General features: G+C 44.9%; 2 protein-coding genes across 3 annotated transcripts; both read right to left on the bottom strand.

Annotated features, from left to right (window-relative positions):
• On the bottom strand, positions 1-9,008 carry LOC118772195 (ATP-binding cassette sub-family D member 2-like). 2 transcript variants are annotated; one of them, XM_036520494.1, is made up of 10 exons: positions 7,763-9,008; positions 7,329-7,509; positions 6,046-6,167; positions 4,808-4,976; positions 3,947-4,041; positions 3,439-3,584; positions 2,170-2,315; positions 1,480-1,564; positions 926-1,051; positions 1-477 (listed from the first exon to the last, which is right to left on the bottom strand). In XM_036520494.1, exons 1-10 carry the CDS (start codon positions 8,702-8,704, stop codon positions 267-269), a joined length of 2,223 nt encoding a protein of 740 aa, XP_036376387.1. In that variant the 5' UTR covers positions 8,705-9,008; the 3' UTR covers positions 1-266. The 2 variants fall into 2 exon arrangements, with proteins under 2 accessions (XP_036376387.1, XP_036376388.1); XM_036520495.1 differs by having other exon boundaries at positions 400-477; positions 2,207-2,315.
• A 7,449-nt stretch (positions 9,009-16,457) lies between these two features.
• LOC118771661 (fibrous sheath-interacting protein 2-like) lies at positions 16,458-20,428 on the bottom strand. Its single transcript, XM_036519669.1, has 9 exons — positions 20,276-20,428; positions 19,474-19,635; positions 19,120-19,209; positions 18,850-18,989; positions 18,222-18,300; positions 17,699-17,818; positions 17,150-17,389; positions 16,630-16,833; positions 16,458-16,532 (listed from the first exon to the last, which is right to left on the bottom strand). Exons 1-9 carry the CDS (start codon positions 20,426-20,428, stop codon positions 16,467-16,469), a joined length of 1,254 nt encoding a protein of 417 aa, XP_036375562.1. The 3' UTR covers positions 16,458-16,466.
• Between the last annotated feature and the right edge of the window lie 2,323 nt (positions 20,429-22,751).

Genomic DNA, 22,751 nt, shown 5'->3' with positions numbered 1-22,751 from the left:
AATGCTTATTTCAGTGGACTTAAAGAAGGTTATGTTCAGGATGCAGGCCTTACGAGGTGAAATAAAGTGCTGTTTTTTTTGGTCAAGTACCTAAAAGGTTTGTCATCGGTTCTGTTAGTGGTCACTGATTGCCGCCTTAGCTCTAAACGCTTGTATATGTAGATGTGAGAATGAAATTTTCCTATTTGATATTAAAATTGGGAGACTGAGTTTGTGTGTGTTAGGGTGGGCGAGCAACGCTTCTTCTCAGCCACTCCCCCTTGCTCTCATTCGTCGAGGTCGCCCGTCTTGAGGACGGAGTCCTCCCCCAGGATCTTGCAGAGCTCATTCAGTCTGTGTTGCATCTTGGGGATTCCCGCCAGCTGGGTCTCCAGACGCTGCTTCTCCTCCGTCAGGGAGAGGCGGGTCGCCGTGTCCAGCTGCTCGAACCGCCAGCCGCCCTCCCCGTCGAACTGCAGGAGGTGTGTGTGGTACTTCCTGTGGGCACGGCAGAGACTGTCACGGTCACAGATCCTACAAGATCCAGACACTTCACTACTCCAGGACAGCCAGCGTCACCTCCAAACATAGCAGCGGGGAGACATTGATTCTTCGTAAATGAAAACATCAGAGTGATTGCAGCTCTCTCCGGAGCTTCCATTACTCATTAGAAGCACTCAAAACCGTTCTAAGCTTCTTTTCATCAAGGACCAGGATCTTTAGCACCAATTAACCCAATTGTGTTTTGGACAGCTCAGGTCACATGGGAGATGAGGGATTGTGGGAGATTAGCCACTGCAGGTTTTTTGCCCTTCCCCTGCTAGTGCATGCAGATCCTGACTATGGCCACCAGTCAGAACCTCAAAATGAGATGGAAATGACGTTACTGTGAGAATCTGTATTCAAGAGTACAAAATCTCTCTGTTATTGGCATCCCTTCACTCACCAGAGAGAGGGCCTATGGGTTATGGACAGCAGGGAGATCCCAGCATCCTTTGCAGCCTGGAAGATCTTGCCCTCAACATCAATGCTGACGGCACTCGTGCACTCATCCAACAGCGCATATTTTGGCCTGAGGACACATTGCAGAGAAAATTCACAGACATTTACTACATTTGCTCGTCCTGGCAGCCATAATTCAGATGCAGGTGGAGTTTTCTTCTGGCACAAGTCAGGTGAAACATGGACAGGTGGGATCTGCTCTGGTATAACGCAGGTGTAACACACAGACAGGTGGGGTCTGCTGTGGTATAATACAATTGTGACACACAGGTGAAATTTTCTGAGCTATAATGCAGATGTAACGAACAGGTGAGGTCTGCTCTGATATAATGCAGATGTAACACACGGACAGGTGAGGTTTTCTGAGCTATAATGCAGATGTAACACACGGACAGGTGAGGTTTTCTGAGCTATAACATAGCTGTGACGCGCAGACTGGTGAGATTTTCTGGCCTATAATGCAGGAGTAACACACAGACAGGTGGGCTGCTCTCTTACTTGTGGTAGAACATGCGGGCCATTCCCATCCTCTGCTTCTCTCCCCCAGACAGAACGTCCTTCCAGTCTGTCTCTGCATCCCAGCCTGCAAGCAAAGCACTGCCATTACACTCAGAGCCAGCCTGCTGACACCGCCATCTCACTGAGAGTAAGCATCTCACTGAGAGTAAGAATCTCACTGAGAATAAGCATCTCACTGAGAGTAATCATCTCACTGAGAGTAATCATCTCACTGAGAGTAAGCATCTCACTGAGAATAAGCATCTCACTGAGAATAAGGCAGCACTGACACCACCATCTCACTGAGAGTAAGCATCTCACTGAGAATAAGGCAGCACTGACACCGCCATCTCACTGAGAATAAGCATCTCACTGAGAGTAAGCATCTCACTGAGAATAAGCATCTCACTGAGAGTAATCATCTCACTGAGAGTAAGCATCTCACTGAGAATAAGCATCTCACTGAGAATAAGCATCTCACTGAGAGTAAGCATCTCACTGAGAGTAAGCATCTCACTGAGAATAAGCATCTCACTGAGAATAAGCATTTCACTGAGAATGAGGCAGCATGGACACCGCCATCTCACGAGCATTCACCAGCATGATACTAGAAACATGGAGACATTGTTAAAACCAAGCTGTGGAGGCACAGATATGAGGTTAAAGCGGGATTGGGGAGTGAGGGCGTACCCCCTTCGCGGGTGACGATGTGGTTGAGGTTGACGACCTCCAGGATGAGGTCGAGGTCGCGATCGCTGTAGCCCCTCTGGTGCATGTCCTCCACAGAGTCCGGGTAGATGACCTGGTCCCGCAGAGTACCGATGGACATGTAGGGCCTGCGCGGACCACACAGACAAACCGGTCAGCAATTCCCCAACAATACCTCACACACACGTCCCCCACAGCTAACACTGCTGCACATTACACTTACAACCAAACCAAGGCACGTCCCTCTCTCCTGTCACACACAGAACACCGGTGAATATCTTGGCATTCAGATTTCTGGCAGTGGTTACAGGATTAGTCTTAGCGGGCTCAATGGGGCCTACCACTGGCGTACCCTCCGCAAAGGCACTGCATTGCTACAGTTAGGAGAATGAGATAAGAGGAAGTAAATGTAGAAGAGTGTCCTGCGTATGTCTCTCTGCATCCTCCAGCGTTCTGAGTCAGCGCATCTGGAGGGAAAGGCTTTCAGTCCAGAGTCAGAGGCCTGAGTCAGCGACACGCAGCCTCTGCTGCGCTGCTATTGGACAAAGGCAGGCAGAGACAGCCTCTGCTCCAATCCTATTGGCTAAAGACAGGCAGAGACAGCCTCTGCTCCAATCCTATTGGCTAAAGACAGGCAGAGACAGCCTCTGCTCCAATCCTATTGGATAAAGGCAGGTAGAGAGAGCCTCTGCTCCAACCCTATTGGCCAAAGGTAGGCAGAGACAGCTCTGCTGCGCTCCTATTGATCAGAGGCAGGTAGGCTGCCCATTGACCTGATCTCCTGTCATGTGAGATATTGCCCTGGGCTCTGGGCCCTGGCAGTGCTGCCTCCAATGCAGTCAGCTCCAGTTTCCCTGAGCTATGCATTTCAGCATCCTGTTTCTGCCTCGGGTTACCACAGTACCGCAAGATGCACTGATGTCCGCTAAACTGTGTATGCGTGTGTGTGTGTGTGTGTGCGTATGTATGTGTGTTTGTGACTCTGAGAACGTGTATGTGTGTGTGTCTGTGTGTGAGAGAGTGTGCATGTGCCTGTAAGTGTGTGTGTGCCTGTGTGAGTGCATCTATGGAAGTCAGTATGTGTCTGCATGTGAGTGTGTGTGTTTGAGTGTGTGTGAGTATGTGCGCATGGACGTGTGTGTGTCTGTGAGACTGTGGATGCATCTGTGAGTATGTGTGTGTTTCTATTTGTGTGTATCTGTGAGTGTGTGTATGTGTGTGTGTATGTGTGAGTGTGTAGCGGGCTCGCACCTCTGCGGGATGTAGAACATGTGCTGTGGGGAGGGTTTGTACAGGCAGCCGCCGTACACAGGCCACAGCCCACTGAGAATCCGGAACAGAGAGCTCTTCCCACAGCCATTGGGCCCCGTGATCAGCAGATGCACTCCCTCCTCCACCTGCATACACACACATACACACACACACACACACACACGCGCGCACACACACACAGAGTCACACCATTTCACCAGGGCAGAGAACATACACTGCTAGAGCAACAAAAAAATACCAGCTCCCACAAACTCATTAATCATTTTTCACTGTTTCATCAAGTCCACATTAGACATGAAAAACCGGGCTTCTTTAAGCACCAGTCTGATATGAACGACTCCAATGTGGACTTTGAGATTTTTCTGTCAGCTCAGAGAGATAGGAATGTAGACACAGAGAGAGAATAGTATGACACAGCTATTCTGGCCGCAAAAACAGAAAAACGGGGGTCACAGCATTTTCCAGGAGAACATGTCACATCCCTCACCTTGAAGTTCAAACTGGACACCACCACATCTCCATTGGGGGTGATTATAGGGACATTCTCACACACTATCCCCTTATCCACATCGATAACTCTCCCTGTGGAAATAAATCATATTACACAAGCACCTGCAATGTCTTCCTCCTTCCTCCTCCTCTCTCAGCACTGCTGTTGCACGACATCCATATTACCATGCTGCAGCTGTGTCAGCACTCAGGGGGAACACCGGCTGTTTGTTTTCATCTAGTATTTATCGGTTACTGAGCTGAGCCAGCACTCTGCCCCCCTGGGACCAGTGTAGGGCGCTTCCCCTTTCTTATTGAGTCTCCCCTAGAAGTACCATAGCAGCCAGAATGCTGGAGTGTTGCCTTGGTTTTAGTGATAAGAAAATCTACTGTTACTTCAGTACACAACATTACTGTCATTTAGCAGACAGTCTTATCCAAAGCAACTTCCATTATACGGCTGGATATAATTACTGAGGCAATTGTGGGTTAAGTACTTTGCCCAAGGGTACAGCGGCAGTGCCCCAGCAGGGAATTGAACCATCAAACTTTCAAACCTGCTCCTTACTACTATGCTACACTGCCACCTCTGAAACAGACTGTATATGCCTTTACACTGAGTGCTTTGTGCTAAAATGAAAGGCTGAATCAATGAAAACTAACAGGGCCTGAGGTGGTACCACCAAGAAAGAGACAGAGAAAGATGTGAAAGCATGTTAGTGTTTATGCCTTCTCCTTTAACATCACATGACACAGAATGGACAGCAACCCCTGTGGAACCGGCCACTGATTGATGGGCCCACCGAGGGCAACTGGTAGGCGGGGCGGCATTGATGACACCGTCAGAGGCAGACAATACCTTTGATCTCTAGGGGGCCCTCAACGTGCATCTGTGGCCTGGGCTCCCCCTTGCCCTGCCCCACGGGATTCTGGGACACCGTGGATCGCTTGTACGACCCCCTCTGCACCTCGTCGAACACCAGGAGCATGTTGTGGACGCGGGCCGTGTAGCCTGCCAGCTCGGTGACCTGCCACACAGATCCAGGGTCAGTCACACCCACTCAGGGACATGGTGACCTCGCAGTGACCCCACAGAACTCAAATATCACATTTAAATTCAGCAGGCTTCTCTGGCAAGACAAGCAAAAGCACTACACTGTAAACTAATACAATACAACAGTATAATTAAAAAAGCACACTGGACATACACTGGCTACAGTTTTAGGAACTTACATAAATGTATGTATCAGTTAAATAAATTCTTAGTTATTCCTAAATAGCTGTCGCAAGAAAAATAATGTGACTTGTTTTGATACGTTAAGTACTTTAAGTGAGCCTTAAGAAATACTAGGTTCGTGGCTCAAAAGTAAGATTTTGAACAAAGAGCACAAAGTTAAATTAGATTCACTTGAACAGCTTTAAGAATGGTGATCCCCAGACATCGACTGCCTTCCCCAAGGTCTCACACAATTGAACCAATGTTTTACCAGAGGCATTGATTTAAAGCACTCAGCCTGCGCTCTGAACAGCTGAGAGAGTGCAAAAGGGATTCCCAGAATTCACTGCAGGCCCAATAACGATGTCGGGCCAAACAGCTCGACAAGGGCTTGTTTGTGCAGCGCGCTCTGTGAGTGGAGCTTTAATTGCATAAAAGAGGCAGAAAGCAGCTGCAGTAAAGCAGACAAGCTGCAGTGCCTGATCTGGCAGGAAGCATGTGCTCTGCTGAGGCTGGTGTTTCAATAATGCAGCTGGAGTCAGTACATCCTACACGCGGGCTTTCCTCCAGAGCACAACCTCTTTCACAATAAATTTTATAGGCGCTTTCAGGACTGGGTGTATGTACGTTTCCAACAATGCAGCACAATCGCCAAAACACGATACATATAACAATAAAACACGTATCGTAATAGCAGGCGTACCACAACGCACGAGTTTATATTCTGTTTGTGCAAGAATAAGCATTTGAATCTACTTCAAGGCAGTTTCCACAGCATACACGTAGGCGTATTTTTTAAAGCCACGGCATGTGATTGGGCCGATACGCGTGACACCCCGTCTGAGCGGGTGAGCACGCCGCGCTGACGCGTGTGACCTCACCTCTTTGTAGGAGGACATGATCCTCTCGATGGCGTCGGCTCCGGAGGCCAGCAGGTTGCGCGCGGTCGTGAACGCTTCGGTTCTCTCGCTCACCAGCACTTGCGTCTGGCCGTCTGCGAGCTCTGCGAGAGGAGACAAACCTCAGCTGCGGCCTGTGGGGCTGCCACATTTAGTGCTCTAGCAGTGCGATGTGGCCGCTGCTGTTTTTACACGTGAAAAATGCCATTCAGGGTATTTCCGTGCTTATATCTGAGGCTTCTCCCTCTGTGAGATGCGTATCAGGCCACTAACGGCGCAAGTAATCAGCCACAGTTGGGTACTGCACAGCAAAAGCTAGCATTATCTTTAATATAGGAATATGAAATTAGTGAGCTGTTATTCTCCTGGTAAAAAGATCAGTTAATTCAAGGTTATGAAGTTAGCTCTGGTAGAAAGCACCATCCTTTAGCTGTCCCTGTGAGTGAGGCGTAACCTCTGACCTCTGAGATAATGTGGAGTGTGACAGGGCTTAGGGTTACAGGCCAAATGAAACGGGGGAGGGGGGGTTTCTTTTGAAATGCAATGTTTAAATACAATAAACATGCATCCTTTGTTCATTAGATATGTTATCTAATTTAACATCCCAAACTTTCACTATTAGGTTCAAGTTGAACATTCCATCTCCATATAAGCCCAAAACAGTATTCAAACAAGTGTATTAAGGAGAAAAAAAAGATGCCATAACTGAATTAACGTGATCTACCAGAATGTGAAACATGTAAATTTGATTATTTTGGCACATGGCTCTTCACAGCAAAGGTCAAATCCAGAAAGTAATATCAGGTTAACTTCAGTTGTGATATATTTTTCAGCCCACTAGAACTTCTCAAAAAAGCCCAATGCTGTGGTTTTGCCTCTTGACTGGAAATGACAATTATCACAGCCACAACATTAGGTCTAGACTTCCTGTAAGATACTGGCTGGTTTCATCCTGTCAACCAAAAAAGGAACCATTTGCAGACTGCAGTAGATGTATTGAGCTGCAGGAATAATGTGACTTTTGATGTCTTTGTCCTTGTAGATATCTAACAAGCTTGGCCCTTCTACATGTAAAATCACCTATCTGACTAAGGAGGCGATGCTATGAAGTCCGCAAATGTATCAGAATAAGTCATGAACGATCACTCATTCATACTGCTACCAAAACAAGTTTGCATTTTTGCAAACACGCGGCGATGAATACTGGCGCCCAGTATAGTTTCCGCATCTTGTCACCCTACAGAATTACTGAGATGTTACAGTACCGTTGTCAGCGAATCCGGTCGCAGTGATGATTGGCACGGCGACCATGACGAGGCCACACCCACTCCACACGTATTTCATGAGGAACTGCTCGAGCATGATGTACCACAGCCGCTTGGACAGTATGAGGTTCATCTGCTGCTCGAGCGCCTTGTAGCACTTCTGCAGTTGCCGCATCTCCACCTAATGCACGGGAGGGACACGACTGGCATGAGCCGACACGACTGTGCCTTAAAAACTAAGTGCATGCAGAACACTTCCCCCAAAACCACTCCTGCAAAGACGCTCTTGGCATCTTTGCCCGCACTGCACGCAATCCCAATTCTAATTTGCTGTTTTTGTGGTTAGGCCATTAATTTCAGTGGGAGTTAAACGGACTCATTGGTAACTTTTCATGCACATATAACAACACACAAATGGATTCCTTTCGGTTTACCTTGTGTCCCCTGTAAAAGGCTATCTCCTCAGCATTGGCGATGATTCGGGAATGAACGTAGCGCAGATAGCCCTTCCTGTGCGCCTCCTCCGCTACGAGCTTTCCAAATTTCGGGGAACAAGCCCGCAGGACCTTCGCCGTAGCGAACACGGCCAGACCCGCTAGAAGGGTCGGTCCACTGGCGTTAGCGCCCCGGGACCTCGCCGTCTGGATGAGCGTGTAGGAGGTCAGCATCACGTCCAGAATGGGTTTGGTGAGGTTCGAATACAGATGGGCCACGGACTGCGAAAACATCATGATATCCTCGGTGAGAGACTGGTCCGGGTTTGCCAGTCGGCCGTCCATATTACTGACCTTATAGTAGGTCTGGTCCGTGAAATAGGTTCTGTATGCATGGTCCACCAGGCGCGTACGAAAGGCCAGGGCGAGTTTGCACTCCAGATAACGGATCGCGCTGTTCACGAACGTGGCCGGGATGGCTATCAGAAGCCATTTCATCAACTTGATTACGAAGCTCCGCGGTTCCTTTTCCACGATGGTTTTGACTATCTGGCCATCCAGACCGGCCACGTAAATAGACAGGAACGTCCTGGAAATCAAAGCGACCGAGTGCAGGCTTAACAACCCGAGCTCTTTCGTTATAAGCTTTGGGAACAGTATTTTTGCTAGCTCCAATATCTGATTTAAAAATTCTGCATTCACTGCGGGTGACTTTTTGCTAGGGGCGACCCCGTTCGCTATTGTTGACAAAACCAATCCGTTTCCATCCTCTGCCTTTGGGACTGAGGTCGTCTTTGGCTGTTTTCGTTTGTTGATCTGTCTGCAGATAATGGGATATAGTGTCTTTACCCCATACGCAGCGGCCACCAGGAAGACCGCTCGCTTCGCCGCTGCGGACCGGTTCCATTTCACTTCTGACGCTGCATGTAATATACTGGACATTTTCTTCCAATACAAGGCGAGCGCGCCTCTTAGCTTATTCGTACCTCTTTCCCCACATCACGTCCATCGCGAAAATGCAAACTACTGTAGCACCACGAAACGAAAAACAGCGAAAATCCGACCTCGAGGCGATGGAAAAAGAACGGCGACGTTTGACGAAGACTGCGCCGCCTGACGGAGGATCTCTGACAGGGAACTACCCCGGAAGAAGGTGGTTGCGTGACAGACGAGTCTGAATACGCTGCGAGGTTACAATGTGTCAGATCCCCGCTCGGTGTTTACGAGGCCCGCCTTCATAACTGCTTTCCCCCAAGGACGACATTATGTCGCCTTACTCGGTACACCAAAATCTACAGCTGTATTCGTCACATACATGATGTCAAGTACTTCACAGGCCTAAATTATAAACTCACAGTGATCTATATTCTCGAATATGCCCTTACCTAAGCACGAGATCTCATCAACGAATACGATGCATGATGGAAACGAGGAACGGGGACAAGTCGGAGTATAAAACAGACTTCAGATGATACCAATAGCTCAACTCTTAAATTTAACAGTCGAAAAGGTTTTACATTCATTGTTGTCTTGGCATGGGTCCGTTCAGTCAATGCAGTGGAATCTGGAAGCAGACAGTCCTTGGTCTTTCTAAAGGCAGTGCACAGGCTTCTAAGCATCGAGGAAACTAAGGTTGTCAGTATGAAGAAAATGCTATTCTAATAAAACATCCACTCTACTTCCAATGACCCTGTGTAACTATTATCACTAACATGAAACCGATGTGTCAAATTTCAAAACAAGGGCACAAAATGTCGATAACATATGACCACATGAATTATCTTAGGGTGAAAATGTGCATTCGATGCACACACTGACGATCATGCATTTAAGATAGTGATTGACAAGTAGGCTAGAATCCTTTTCTTGTTTACGTCGACTGGACTTTGGGTTTATGGTGACATCCAGTGGTTACTGTTGGAATTGTTCGGATGTCACAGATCTCCGAAGCTCAACTTATCCATGTTTTTATTTCCAAGGTCCAAATTCAGCCTATTACAGTACATGTACGTATTCCATATGCTGTACGATAACATTTTTATCGTTTTTCACCACGAATGTCAACGCAACATGTCAAAGTTTTCATAATTTATTTTCTTTGTACCAGTGTATTCTTTTACCAGTGTATTTTTATAGAGAAGAAGTTAATATTTATTTTTATGCCAAAATATAGGTGCTTGTCTTGATGTTCTTTTTTCCAAATGGAACTCAATGCTAACAGCATAGAACACTGTAGGGTTATTCCGTCTCTGACGGAATTCCAAGGCACACGCGTGTCTGTCAGATCGAGTGCGTCATAATGGTCCGTGTCATATTCGAACACTATAGTGATGTAACCAAAAGCACATTATAAGTCCGCAAGTTCGTGGCGCTCTTTATCGGAGGGCTGTCATTACAATGCGCTAAAACGCACTGTAACGCACGGCGGGTGCGAGATGGAACTACGGCTCCCTTCGATCAACACTGTTGTGCTGCAGGACGGCACTTGCGCGCCTGTCCAGCTGACCAGGCGGTGTCCGACAGCTAAGCTCCCAGTGCCGTCCGGAGCTGTGCTTACCCTCTCCAGGGGTAAACTTGGCGAGAGGGTAGGTTCTCAGAAGGGTTTCGGAAATTTGGAGACGTACCGGTGCATCTCGCTATTCAGGAGCCTGCGGTTTCATGCGCACAGGAACTTCATTAGTTTCAACAATGTTATTTATACCGGAAAAAAGCAAAGGACTGGAATCACCGGAATGATACTACTCATTGCAATAACAACACTGATTGTACTGTAAGACTTGATATGTCCCCAAAATTATATATATATTTTTTATCAATATGGTGTGTGCGTTTGTGACTTGTGAATAAGGACAGGGGCAGGTCATTTCCTCATATTCGTTTAACTGTAATTATGTGCTGTGTGAGGTATGAATCAGCGTTAAATAATGCCATTCTCATTCCCTCAGCTGTACAAGCCGACCACAGACTTCCTGCACTGGGGGCCCTGCATGCACATTATGAAGCCCAGTTACAACAACCTGCACGACCCGCACCTCCACGACTACTTCCACAGGAGGGATCTGCACGACAAGCTCAGGAAAGGGAACCTGATTACAGATGACGACGAGGTAAGACTTTAAAACGAGAACAACATCTAAGCCGGCTGCATTCGATAAGACCTGGCTTCAGTCATCGTTTGTCCTTAATTATGACCTTTGCTTAAATGCATCATTATCTCCCCAAAAATGGGTGAGCAAGTTCAGCAATCACAGCTGCATGTTAACTGGCTCAGTGACACTTGCCTTTAACTGAGTCAAAGTTAAGGACAGAATGTTGTTGGTGTCTAAGTCTTTCCATATCGACTGGGCTATCTTTGCTTCTAAGCATACATTGTGTTGTAGGACAGTGTTTTCTTAATTAATAATATTCTTACCTTTGATTCCCAGGTGTTATGCTCTCTGAAGGAGTACAACACATACGCGGAGTATCTGGGGAAACTCAAGATGGTTGCAGACAAAACCTACGATGAGATACAGGTTAGGAGGGCCTTTAGTTATCATGTTTACAGATCGTTCCATTTTCTGCACTCACAGACTAGATGCTGCTCTCCGCAGCAATGCCAAAGGCATATCATGCAAACTACATGATGTACTGTACCTGGTCAGGCTGCACACGTTAACTTGTGGTAGGGCTTGAATGGTGTTGTGCTCACACTCACTGGTCTGTGAGTGTTGTTAGCCTGGTCTGACAATGTTGCTCATTCAACTCGAATGGATACAGTTTTGCTCTATTGTGCTGGAAGTTGCTTTGGCTAAGAGCGTCTGCTAAATGCATGTAGTGTAATGCAATGTACCTGCTTGTGCTCCAGAGGGGCAAGATGAGGGCCTTCCTGGACCTCCAGGAGAAGGGCGAGATCCCCCTGGACGTGACCCTCGCCGAGGTGACGGAGCTCCTGCTGGAGGAGGACGAGCAGAACCTGCAGCAGCTTCTGCAGACTGAAATGGCCCGGTAAGAGACTGGCGTGCGGCACTCCGAGCCAATCAGGAGAGACCAGATCTGTACCAGCGCAAACTCCCCCTTTCTAAATGTCATTACATTCGCCGGATTAAAAAAACTATTCATCTCCATACATCACTGAGGAGGAATGCTTCTAACCCAAATGCAGAAATAAATATTATAACAAACGTACCTCTTTTTATTTAAATGCAAACAGACAGAGGAGAAGAATGAAGGGGAATAAGGACTACAGACAAACTGAGGATGATTTCTACAATGCACTGGTAAGAACTCAAGGCAGACATTTGTTAGTTAACCACAGTAAATGCACAGATGGTTAACTGCACGTTAACTGCACAAATCCATGACATTAACTGCACATTGATGAAATGTCCTAAAACTATGGAAGACTGGGAGTACCCATGCCTTCCTTGCCCTGTACGTACATTATTTCCCATACACTTAAAACTTAACGTCCTACTGCCGCGGTGTCCCAGGACCTGCAGGCCAGGAAGGCCGAGGATCGCTCTCGGCTCACGATGATCGAGAAGGAGTTCAGGCACGAGCAGAACCGCCTGCGCCACCTGAGGGAGGCCCAAGAGAAGAGGGCCAGCAAGGTAGCCGAAAACTGCCAACATTACATCATATTACATTACATTATTAGCATTTAGCAGATGCTCTCATTCATAGTGACTTACATAGGTTACAGCTGGCCCACGGGTACAGAAGCAGTGCCCCAGTGGGGAATCAAACCACCAACTTTTTGGTTACGAGCCCCACTGCTACCAACATACATGGGGAAACATTCATTTTCACCCATTGCCCTCAATGTGGCTAACAAGGGGGTAAAGTCTATTAATGCGAGCAAAGGAACAAAAATTTGTCATTCCTGTGAACAGACCAGCTTAGGCTCATGTCTTAATGCCCTATACAGTGGTGCTTGCTGCAGATCTAACGAGATGAAATATTATGCGATATATATCACCAGTACCAGCAGTTATTCACAAAGAGACAGGATATGGAGGAGCCGGTGCTTCGGTCGGGCCCGGAAAGGGTACATGGACACATGGCAACAAGAACCAGTAAGGTAAGGGGGGCAGCATTTATCACCAGTCTGGTGTTTTTTGAGGTTAATACACTAAAGTGGTGTTTCTGCACATCCGTCTTACACACTTAACACACACTTACTTCTCTTTTAGAAGCAAGCTGCAGAAGAGTGGGAGTGTGCCTCCCAGCAGAATAAGATGCAGGGGAACGGAATGCCCCCTTCCGAATGTGGGAAGGCCATGGAAGAGTGCACCAGCAGATCCAAGCTCCAGAACGGGCGCTTCCAGGAGCCGCCAGTAGGGGAGCCCCAGTGCATGCTGCCACGGAAACCACTCGCGGAGAGGCCGGTTGTACGATCTGGCCTGGCGAGGGTGTACGGGCACAAGCCAGCTCGCCCAGACCTGGTAAGAGAAGCAACCGACGTTTCACTCGCATGCCGTTTTGTAAGTTCAAGAAACTGTACGCCGCAGCGGCTGCAACTGAGCAAAAATGTACCCCGCAGAAGAAGACACAGAGGAAGATGGTGCTCTCTGAGGATCCAGGGAAGGTGAAGGCCAAGCGGCAGGATCAGAAGTTCTGGGAGGAGCAGAGCCTTCGACAGCTGGTGCGAACTAAGGTCAACTGGTAAGCACAAACCCGCGCCAATGCTGCGCCAATCAAGAGTAACCAAATTCGTCCAGTTACAGACTCCTCTATAAATGCCTTTACATTAAGTCTAATTAAAATACATATATCCTGATATATAGTTATGAACACGCTTGACCATGTATGACCAGAACACATTTTGCGTTCCAGCGACTGCAGTGCAAGGAGATTGTGCTGTATGGCAGACGACGATGATATGGAAGTGAAGACTGAGGAAACTGGGAGGGTGAAGGCCAAGCGCCGGGGTCAGAAATTCTGAGAAGCACCACTAGGGGAGCCACTGAGCCTGCTGATGAGATCTTGTTTGGAGTTACCGGTTTGACAGCCTGGTGACTGGAACCAAACAGGTAAGAGCAACAAATGCCATCATTTAGATGAAGGTGCAGGAGAAGATTATAAATAATCTCTGGAATAACCTGAGAAAGTTAATGGGTGCATGCAAAACAAAACTGTAGAAGTATGGTAGTATCCTGAAGTGAGACACCATCAGCTCTCCAAAGCCAACGTACACGTATGGTAAAAACGTATGGCCTTGTCAGCTTGTCACTCAATGATCTTTCTCCTTTTACAGATCCGTCCTCGGAGTGCTTATCCTGATGAAGCAGCCAAGTGGCACAGAGAGAAACAGAATAAACCTTTGATAAAAAGAATACAATCTGTCTTTTCGTCGCTCTTTTAAAAAATCACATTAGCTGTGGCTTCGATCCCATCAAGGAGGAGGTATTTCAACAAGTTTATTCCACAAGCTCGAGGAAAGGTAAATCGCAGTAGCCAGCAATGGTCCCCCTAGGAGCCACCCTGACTGTCATCAGTGAGGATCATAATCAGCCAATTGCAACAGCTCTTCCATTTTGGCCAACTGTAAGTGAAGGAGAACATTTATACATGGGCACAAGCCACAGGTATTTATAACAACATTTTAGATGTACCTGTATTTTCAAAAACAATAAACAGTGAAAGTTTTTAAAATGTAAATTATTTAAATATTTTCCTGAAAAGGTAGCCTCTTAGGGCAGTGAAAGACCACTGATGAAATTGGTCAAGAAAATTGTTGCCAGCAAGCTGCATGAATTAGTTTGCAACTTCGCAGCACAATGACCTAATCAACTAGCACACTACTTAGCAAGTTGCATAACACAAAAAATTACTCAACAATCTGTGGTTCACTAACTAGGTGGTTAGCTACACATGGAGAACTGCCTAAAAGAACATCACCTCAAATTAATATTTTAACCCTTTACTTCGAACATGCAGTATGGTTGTATTTGATGTGCTGTGCAATCCTGAGCTCAGTAATGAGTCCAAGTATGGGAAGCCTTATTTGCACAAATTCCATCAGTTCCTATCAACAGTGCTGATGCAAGTTTATCTTTCTTGGGCTGGTTAAAAATGGTAGCAAAGTACCAAATCTCCACTGCAGTCCAGAGCTGTCCACCTTGTTGGTACTCTGACACGACACCCTTTGGATCGCAGTTAAAATGCAAAAACTCAAAATGAAACAAGACTCAGGACACAGACGAACGAGTCAGTGAAACCAAGAAAGTCATACTGCATAAGAAACTACAGCAGAGGGAAGACTACAGTGGTGGAGCCTTATTGCTGAAACCCTTCCTGTCCAAACAATTCATGATTAGACCCTCACATTCTGTTGATGTCCTGTCTGTGCAATTGTTACACTTAAACTTGGCCTTGGATTTTTAAATCAAATCTTATGCTATTAATTTAATACTCTTTTCATCACTAACCTGTATCAGATGTATCTTGAGTCTACATTCATTCTCTTAATGGTTTTTATTTAGAAAAATCATCTGATTTTTTCTTGCTCTATTGACATATATGTCAAAAAATTAGAGAAAAAAAACACTATAAAATAAAGAGTTGTAAAGTTAAGAATTCATTTAAAAGAAACTGAAATTCATTGCAAGTTTTGAATTATTTTTATTATTTTTCAAGTTTTATGGTTGGGGTGTAAAAATTACATATTTAATCTATACACGTTACATTTCATGTTTAGTTTACATTTTATACATATGCATATTTCAAGAGACTGCACTAATTCTTTTAAGAGATATGAATTTTCTGTGACTGCAAGATTTAATCTTATATGACCTACTTCAGTGGCATCTGAGATTTTTAAAAAATCCTGTCACAGCCGCTAAAAGTCTTCTTCAAGCATTGCTGAAGCATTGCATTCTTTGTGCCATAACAGCTGGTTTTTATTGTCTAATTTCAATATGGAATATCTGTATACCGCATATGATTTACCAATGATAAACATTGTTGAATGTACTATTGAAGGTAACTGGATGTTCTACATTATTCTATAATTCTAAAATTCACGTGTTTATAATCACATATTTGACTGAACAAATTTGATTAATCTGTAGTACATATACATTTAGGAAATTTCATGACTGTATTTAAGTAAGTATTTTTAATATGGTAGAAAGACAAAATGTGCACTTTATTTAACTATTTAACATGCTGTAGACTGTTGATAACTGTGAAGGTTTTGTTTTTTTTTTTTTTGTTTTGACCCAAAGCTAAGAGATAGAATTTTATTAGTTATTTTGCTCTAACAATTTTGTAAAAAATGATTATAATGCATCAGTTAGGACAGTATCTAGCTGGTGTACAGTTGAAAAATCTGTTGAATTGTTCTGAAATATTTGGAGAGACATTTACATTTTGGCAGAGGCCAAAGCAAGCAAGAAAAAATATCTGAAATTTCAGAAGTATTTAAGCATCTCAGTTATGTGCCATGAACTTTGATTTTAAAGGTTAAGTAATGATATCTGGAATATGGGCCATGATGGCTATTGCACAATAGTAAGTAAATAAACTAAATTACAACAATTTTGCCATTGAGCTGCATTGTCAATGACAAAATTGCTTTGGCACTGGTTTTCCAGTTCTGTTTCTGTTTCTGGTACTTTAATTTTATATCCACACATATAAGCATTTTTGCAAAATTTCAAACTGTTTATTAAACGTGGACCTCGGTATTGCAGGCGCCCTTCCCGCTTTCCCAGAATGCTTAGCTGTATATCTTCGGCAGCCATCTCTGTTGGTTTGTGCGTTTCTGGTCCCGTCTCGCCCGTTTCTGCACAGGACAGTTGTGTTGAGATCATCAGCTCCTCCACACACAGCGTACTACAGTTACAAAACATCAAGACTCAACAGAGCTCGGCTCGTCTTACGGGGTTGGCGCCGTTCTCCTTGCTCCCGTACAGTTTTGTGAGGTGTGACTGCAGAGCTGGCAGCTTTACGCACGACCTCATTGGCCGCGGGTCCCGGGGCTCCGCCTGCGGCCTCGTCTCTTCGGCCCGCAGCCTCATCCTCTCAGACTCCTTCGAGAGCATCTTCTGCTGCAGGGCATACTGCTGGTCCAGTGCAGCTTGTTTCTAAGATGGACGTGTGTGTGTGCAATGTTGGGAAGCATTACATTACATTTATTCGTTTGGCAGACGCTGTTATCCAAAATGACTTACAAGTGAGGCCGGAGTACAACACAAGCGCAAAAAAAAAAAAAAAAAAAAGCCATATCAGGATTCAACAGTATTAGAAGCACAGCATGCCCAGGTTTCAATGGTTGGCCAGGCAAGGTGCAAACTAGCTGGTAAAGCTAACAAGTGCGTTAAACCAGATTACATTATTTTCTAAAGAGAGAACTGCACCAAACATCACTGCACGTGGTGTACTGAAGTTATAATAACTTACTAAATCTGGTCTTGCTGGTCTTTGGCCGTAAACCTTTGCCAGCGTGGACCGTAGGATGGGCCTCTCCATGTGTGACCTCCTTGGCAGCAGGTACTGCGGCTCCCCCTTTGGTGGCTCCCGGAACATGTTCTTCAGGAGTCTGGAGTTGTACTTGTCCAAAACGGGGTCCTTAGCTGCCTCTATCTCCACCTCCATCCTCCTCTGCTCGTTCAGACATTTCCGCTGCAGCGCGGCTTGTTTCTGAAAGGGTGGCGAGCGTGAGATCTGATCTGCGAGCAGCACCGCAGTACAAAGCCAATTTTTTAATGCACAACCAGCCAGGCTCGGCACCAGGGGGAAATACAGAGGGGTGCAACGGCAATCCACAAAAAGGCGGGGGTGCACAAAATGTCATAAATACTATGCAGACATTGGGATATGAAGAGACAACTGGGGTTGCACTGAGGTCTGTTTGGGGGTGCAATGCACCCTTAAGCACCCCCCGAGCGCTGGGCCTGCGGCTGTGCGCAAGCTGAAATGCCCCTGCATTTTTGGGCAGTGTCGGGGTACCTTTCTGTCCCTCTCCTGCCGGATCTCCTTCTGGTAGCGCAGGCGGTTCTGCTCGTGCCTCAGCTGCTTCTCGATCATCATGAGCCGCGCGCGGTCCTCCGCCTTCCAGCTGTACAGGTCCTGGAACAACACCGGAAGATAACGGCGTAGCACAGCGGTCAGGAGCAGGGCTCATAACCGAAAGGTTGCTGGTGCAAATCCCCTCTGGGACACTGCTGCTGTATCCTTGGGAAAGGTACTTAACCCACAGTTGCCACAGTAAATATCCAGCTGTACAAATAGATAACATGTAAAAACTGTACCCTATGTAAGTTGCTCTGGATAGGAGCACCTGCTAAATGCCAGTAATGTAATGTAATAACACTGTCACACAGAAAGGAAGCTGCACATAACACAAAATGCAGGGAGCTAAGAGAATGAATATCATTTTCTCCTGCATACATTCGGGACATTATTCTGCTATTTCTTTCCCCTCAAAGTTCGATTAATGGCATGCTTTTTTATCTGTAGTCTCCATTCTTACCAGTTCTGTGTAGAAGTCCTCCTCATCCTGCCTTTTGTACTTTTCTTCCTCTTCTTGTCTCCTCAATCTAATTTTTTTGCTTCATAAGAAAAAAGAAATGTGGCATTTGCTTTTTTTTTTTATATGAACTTCATAAGCATCTGACGTGCTGAACGATAAACTGTTTTTGATGGGATGACACTGTGTGTTCTGCTTTTCAGAAAGTCATCCTTCTAGAGTCACTGGCTTTTTATGAGCCGTTGATTTTTAACATTAGAATTACAAATAAATGGATAAAATGGACAGGTATTACAATCTCTTAGTCACAAATATGCTTGAAGAGCATTAATATAGGAATGGTTTTCCCCAGTAGTTCTGTATGTTATATTCCGCTGATTCTTACCACTGATTCTTGTCAACAGCATTTACTGTGTTTCAAAATCTAGGGATGAAACTTTTAGGGATGCTTTTTTAACCTATTTGATTAATTTTCACTAAATAATAAAAAAAGAACAGGTTTCTAAAAATATGGTAACAGCCTGTGAACCATGGTTCATAATTCTTTTACTTCATAATAGACTTTAGATTTTTTAGAATATAAAGTTGGTGCAATGGCACATTGTAATGGTATAGGAGTGTTTGTCCGTACTTGGCTGCCTCGGCCTGCAACAGCTGTCTCAGTTCCCGTGAGTCTTCATCCAGCAGCACGTCCATCACTTCAGTGAGGGTGAAATCCCCCGGGATCCGACCCTTCTCTTGCAGCTTCATAACTTTCTTCATCTTGTTGCTCTACAACCACGTACATGTTTTAATGCCACTTAAAGTAGGGAGTCACAGCTTGCTGTGGTGGGGGTGCAGTGCCCCTGTGCAAATGGAATGATTTGATTGAGCTGTGAGTGGGGACCACGATGGTGCTCACCTGGGCCTCGTCGTAGGTGTGGTCAGCAACCATCTTGAGCCCCCGTAGATATTCCTCATAGGTGTTGTAGTCCTTCAAAGAGCATATCACCTGGGGCGAAGAGCACATGAATAAACAAACTGCCCTTGCAACTCGCAAGAGTGCAAGTCGCAAGGCGCAAGGCATCAGCGTTTTAAACCTGCGAACACTGCGAAACTCTCGCCCAGACAGAGTCCACCCCTGTTGCGAATGTAAACACAGGTCAGAAACAATGAAGGGGTCTGGGACTTTGTGCTTTCACCCCAGATTAGGCATGTGTGAAAGCCCTTAGCAAAGCAGCTGGCTAATTGTCAAGTCCTAATTGTGAAGCCTCACCTCATTGTCTTCCGTAACTAAATTTAATCTTCTGAGCCGGTCATTCAGCTCCTTCCTCTGGAAGTAGTGCCGCAGGTGCGGGTCGTGCAGGTCGTTGTAACTGGGCATCATGACGCGCACGCACGGCCCCCAGCGCAGGAAATCTGTGGTCGGCTTGTACAGCTGAGGGAACGAGAGTGATGATATTCAACATCGATGCAGCGCTCACACATCTCACAGACTCCCCAAATCTGAGGAGATATCAGATCCCTGTTACTGATCACAAACACTGTATTGTCAAAAAAAACCCCACACATATATCCTGTTGGAAATAACTCTTTTGACAAAAATAAAGTTGATCTCCATTGGCAGATGTTGTCTGGATAGCGATTATGGAGCTTGATTAAAGGGATGGGTTTTTTATTTGATTACTTTTCCCTATATAATTAAAAAATAGATTTCTAGAACTATGGTAACAGCCTGTGAACCTGGTTGTTAAACAGTATCTAAATTGTCACATCATTTTATATCATAAATGTATTATAACAGTATAATTTTAATAACCCATTTTACTTCATAACAGATCAGCAAGATTTATCCTATCAGAATTTCCAGCATTCAGACAAGTCTGACCATTACCATTTCTCGTGAATCTCAAATCGTGGGCAGCACCATTTGACATTAAGCAAACTGCACTGATAATGATCGTGTGTGTTTCAGTTCAATAAGAAATTGATGAGCACGACACACTTGGGAGTTGAGGCCTCCTTTAATGATAGTATGCAAACTTCCTCCAGCGTGGGACAGACTCCCGGCTACGTACCACATCGCCGAGTTTGCCCCTGCTTAGAGTCAGCTCGACGCCAGATGGCACTGGAAGCTTAACTGTGGCGACTCCCCTCCGCATCATCTGAACCGGCAACGACGTCCGGTCCTGCAAAACTACCGTGTTGATGGAAGGGAATCGCAGCTCCATTTCGCGCACCAAAGTAGGCTTAACTCGAAGTTGACTGTGGTAACGTGTGGCGAAATGCTTAGCAACATCCCACATTTTTATCCATGAGACTACATTGTTTACATCACTGTAGTCTCTGATGCGCACCGTTATGACGCTGCCGCAGGCAACGGGCTCTGCCTGGGAAGCGTTTCCGCCGGCCCCCCCCCCCCCCCAAACATCCATTTCATCCTTCTGAAAACCCAACACAACATGAAAAACTACTATAAATAAATCAGTTTTTTTTTTAAATAAAACTAGTGGGATTAGCAGAATTAAGCAGGATGAACACACAAAAGATGGAATATTGTTGAAAAACCAGACTGGTAATGCCAATCAATCAGCGTGGTTGTATTACATCAAACAAGTGGTTTGTGGTTTCCCCTTTCTCAGCATTTATTTCGCGATATATAAGAAATAAATGATCAGTCTTCTGTAGGTACAATCAATAATTTCAAGGGCTTTTATTGAGTTTGTGGTTGCACTCTCGACTGAATCCTGCGTCCAGCAGTCCCTAATAAGACAAGTTTCTCAGCCAGCTTTATTTTTGGGCCATTAAAAGGAACCCCTGTAAATCACGACTACACAATCTGCAACATAAAATGTTAAATATTATAAACTGTTATGTATATTATTTATATAATATTGAGAATTCTAAATTACCACAACTAAGAATAATACTGAAACACGTAGTTACGCACTAACGCGTTGCTGCAGTAACTGACGACACAGAACAGTAATTGTGACGTCACCATACACACAAGGTATTGGGCCGACATTTCCAATTCGGCGACTGTTACCCGCTAGCCAGGGCTTTAAACTTATCAAAAGTTAAAAATTCTTATCAATGGAGTGGTTTTTTAAAAATGAAAATGAAACAAAACACACCAGGCGATGTAAAATTATTTTATTTGGGAGAAAGAAGTGCAAGAACAGAGAACTGAATGACAAACAAAAACAGGATTAAAAAAAAAAAAAAATTAAAAACGGACAGGAATGAGAGTTCCCATCTGAGGTAGTCACAAAATACAGGAAACAGCTGATTGTACAATTAACGGATTCAGGGCTCACATCAGAGATGGTCAGAATGGGCAGTCTAGTTTGAAATTTGCAGAGAATCTACAAATATTTATCTTGAATATCTATCTAGATTTTATATGACAAAACAGCTATACACAAGTTCAATGGATCATCTGGAATGTGACAATGTGCACCTACTGCAGGCACAATATATGCCACAATTAATTTAGGTAACACTACAGGGCTGAATCCTTCTAAGTGCCAAAAATGTGAAAATAAATTAAGAGCTGTCACTACAAAAAAAAGGCACAAGATACCTGTGCTTCCAGGAGACATTCGCTCAGAAATCTAAACTTTACACATTTTCTCAAAGAGCTAACTGAATGGATATTGCTGGATATTGTGGGTTGACAGTACTCTTAAAGCGCGCATTACCTGTATGGAGTCTGAGAGGGGTTCAAAAAAAGCCCGGCATCAAAAACCATCTTCTGAGAGGGGAGGAACAGACAACTTACCTTGCAATGGAGCTGGACTGTTTTTAAGTGCTGATAAATTTGAGAGGCAAGAGGAGTTAGACTCACGTTTCACGCACACATTGCTATACCTAGAGGACACCCCAGACTATTTCACCACAACGACCTCTTCTAAACATGTACACTATTAGACTGAAGCGTTATCTTTTAAATTTTCTGTATCAAAGTATTTGAAAATGAAACCCTGAACGCTGGTAGAGTCGGTCAGTGGACACAACTACAGTTACTTCAAAATGCTCAACACTTCCAAACAAATACTTTGAATTGGCTTCATTTTCTGATTGGCACACACTGGGTACCTCTTAAATGCAGCCTGAAAATGGATGAGCAACAGTTATGAGTATATACCACGCTGACACACTGGGGTCTGTAGAGTTACTGACATCACCACAATGTTAGCACAAAGTTAAGAGAAGAAACCTCAATTCTATTTTAAATAAAAGTGAATGAAGTAATTTTCACACGAAACCTTGGGTCAGATCAAGGGTCACTGATATCAGCACAAAGTGAAAGACGTTTTTCTTGACAATCCCCCCCCCCCCCAAAAAAAAAAAAAAAAACAAAAAAACTTACCTTGAAATGAATCAAACATTTAACAGGAACATTCAAAAGTGCCTCGACCAACACATTCACAGAATCCAATTACACACGAGAGCTTCAACAGACAAGATGTAGAATATACACAGGTAAATTCTGTACAGATGCCTTCTTCCCAAAACAAAAAAACAGAACTTAAAATACCATATCTCACA

This window comes from Megalops cyprinoides, chromosome 25 (assembly GCF_013368585.1).
Source record: "Megalops cyprinoides isolate fMegCyp1 chromosome 25, fMegCyp1.pri, whole genome shotgun sequence".
Lineage (NCBI taxonomy): Eukaryota > Metazoa > Chordata > Actinopteri > Elopiformes > Megalopidae > Megalops > Megalops cyprinoides.
The sequence above is the reverse complement of the archived record's forward strand: the minus strand, read 5'-3'. Positions and strand labels throughout refer to the sequence as shown.

Excerpts from the sequence above, each read along its gene's own strand:
- LOC118772195 (XM_036520494.1), bottom strand. The coding sequence starts at position 8,704 with ATGTCCAGTATATTACATGCAGCGTCAGAAGTGAAATGGAACCGGTCC. Across the intron at positions 3,585-3,946 it reads TGTCCAGTTTGAACTTCAAG|GTGGAGGAGGGAGTGCATCT; the intron begins GTGAGGGATGTG and ends GTGTGTATGCAG. Across the intron at positions 1,565-2,169 it reads CATCGTCACCCGCGAAGGGG|GCTGGGATGCAGAGACAGAC; the intron begins GTACGCCCTCAC and ends CTTTGCTTGCAG.
- LOC118771661 (XM_036519669.1), bottom strand. The coding sequence starts at position 20,428 with ATGGAGCTGCGATTCCCTTCCATCAACACGGTAGTTTTGCAGGACCGG. Across the intron at positions 17,819-18,221 it reads AGGACTTCTACACAGAACTG|GACCTGTACAGCTGGAAGGC; the intron begins GTAAGAATGGAG and ends GTGTTGTTCCAG. Across the intron at positions 17,390-17,698 it reads GGCAGGAGAGGGACAGAAAG|AAACAAGCCGCGCTGCAGCG; the intron begins GTACCCCGACAC and ends CCACCCTTTCAG.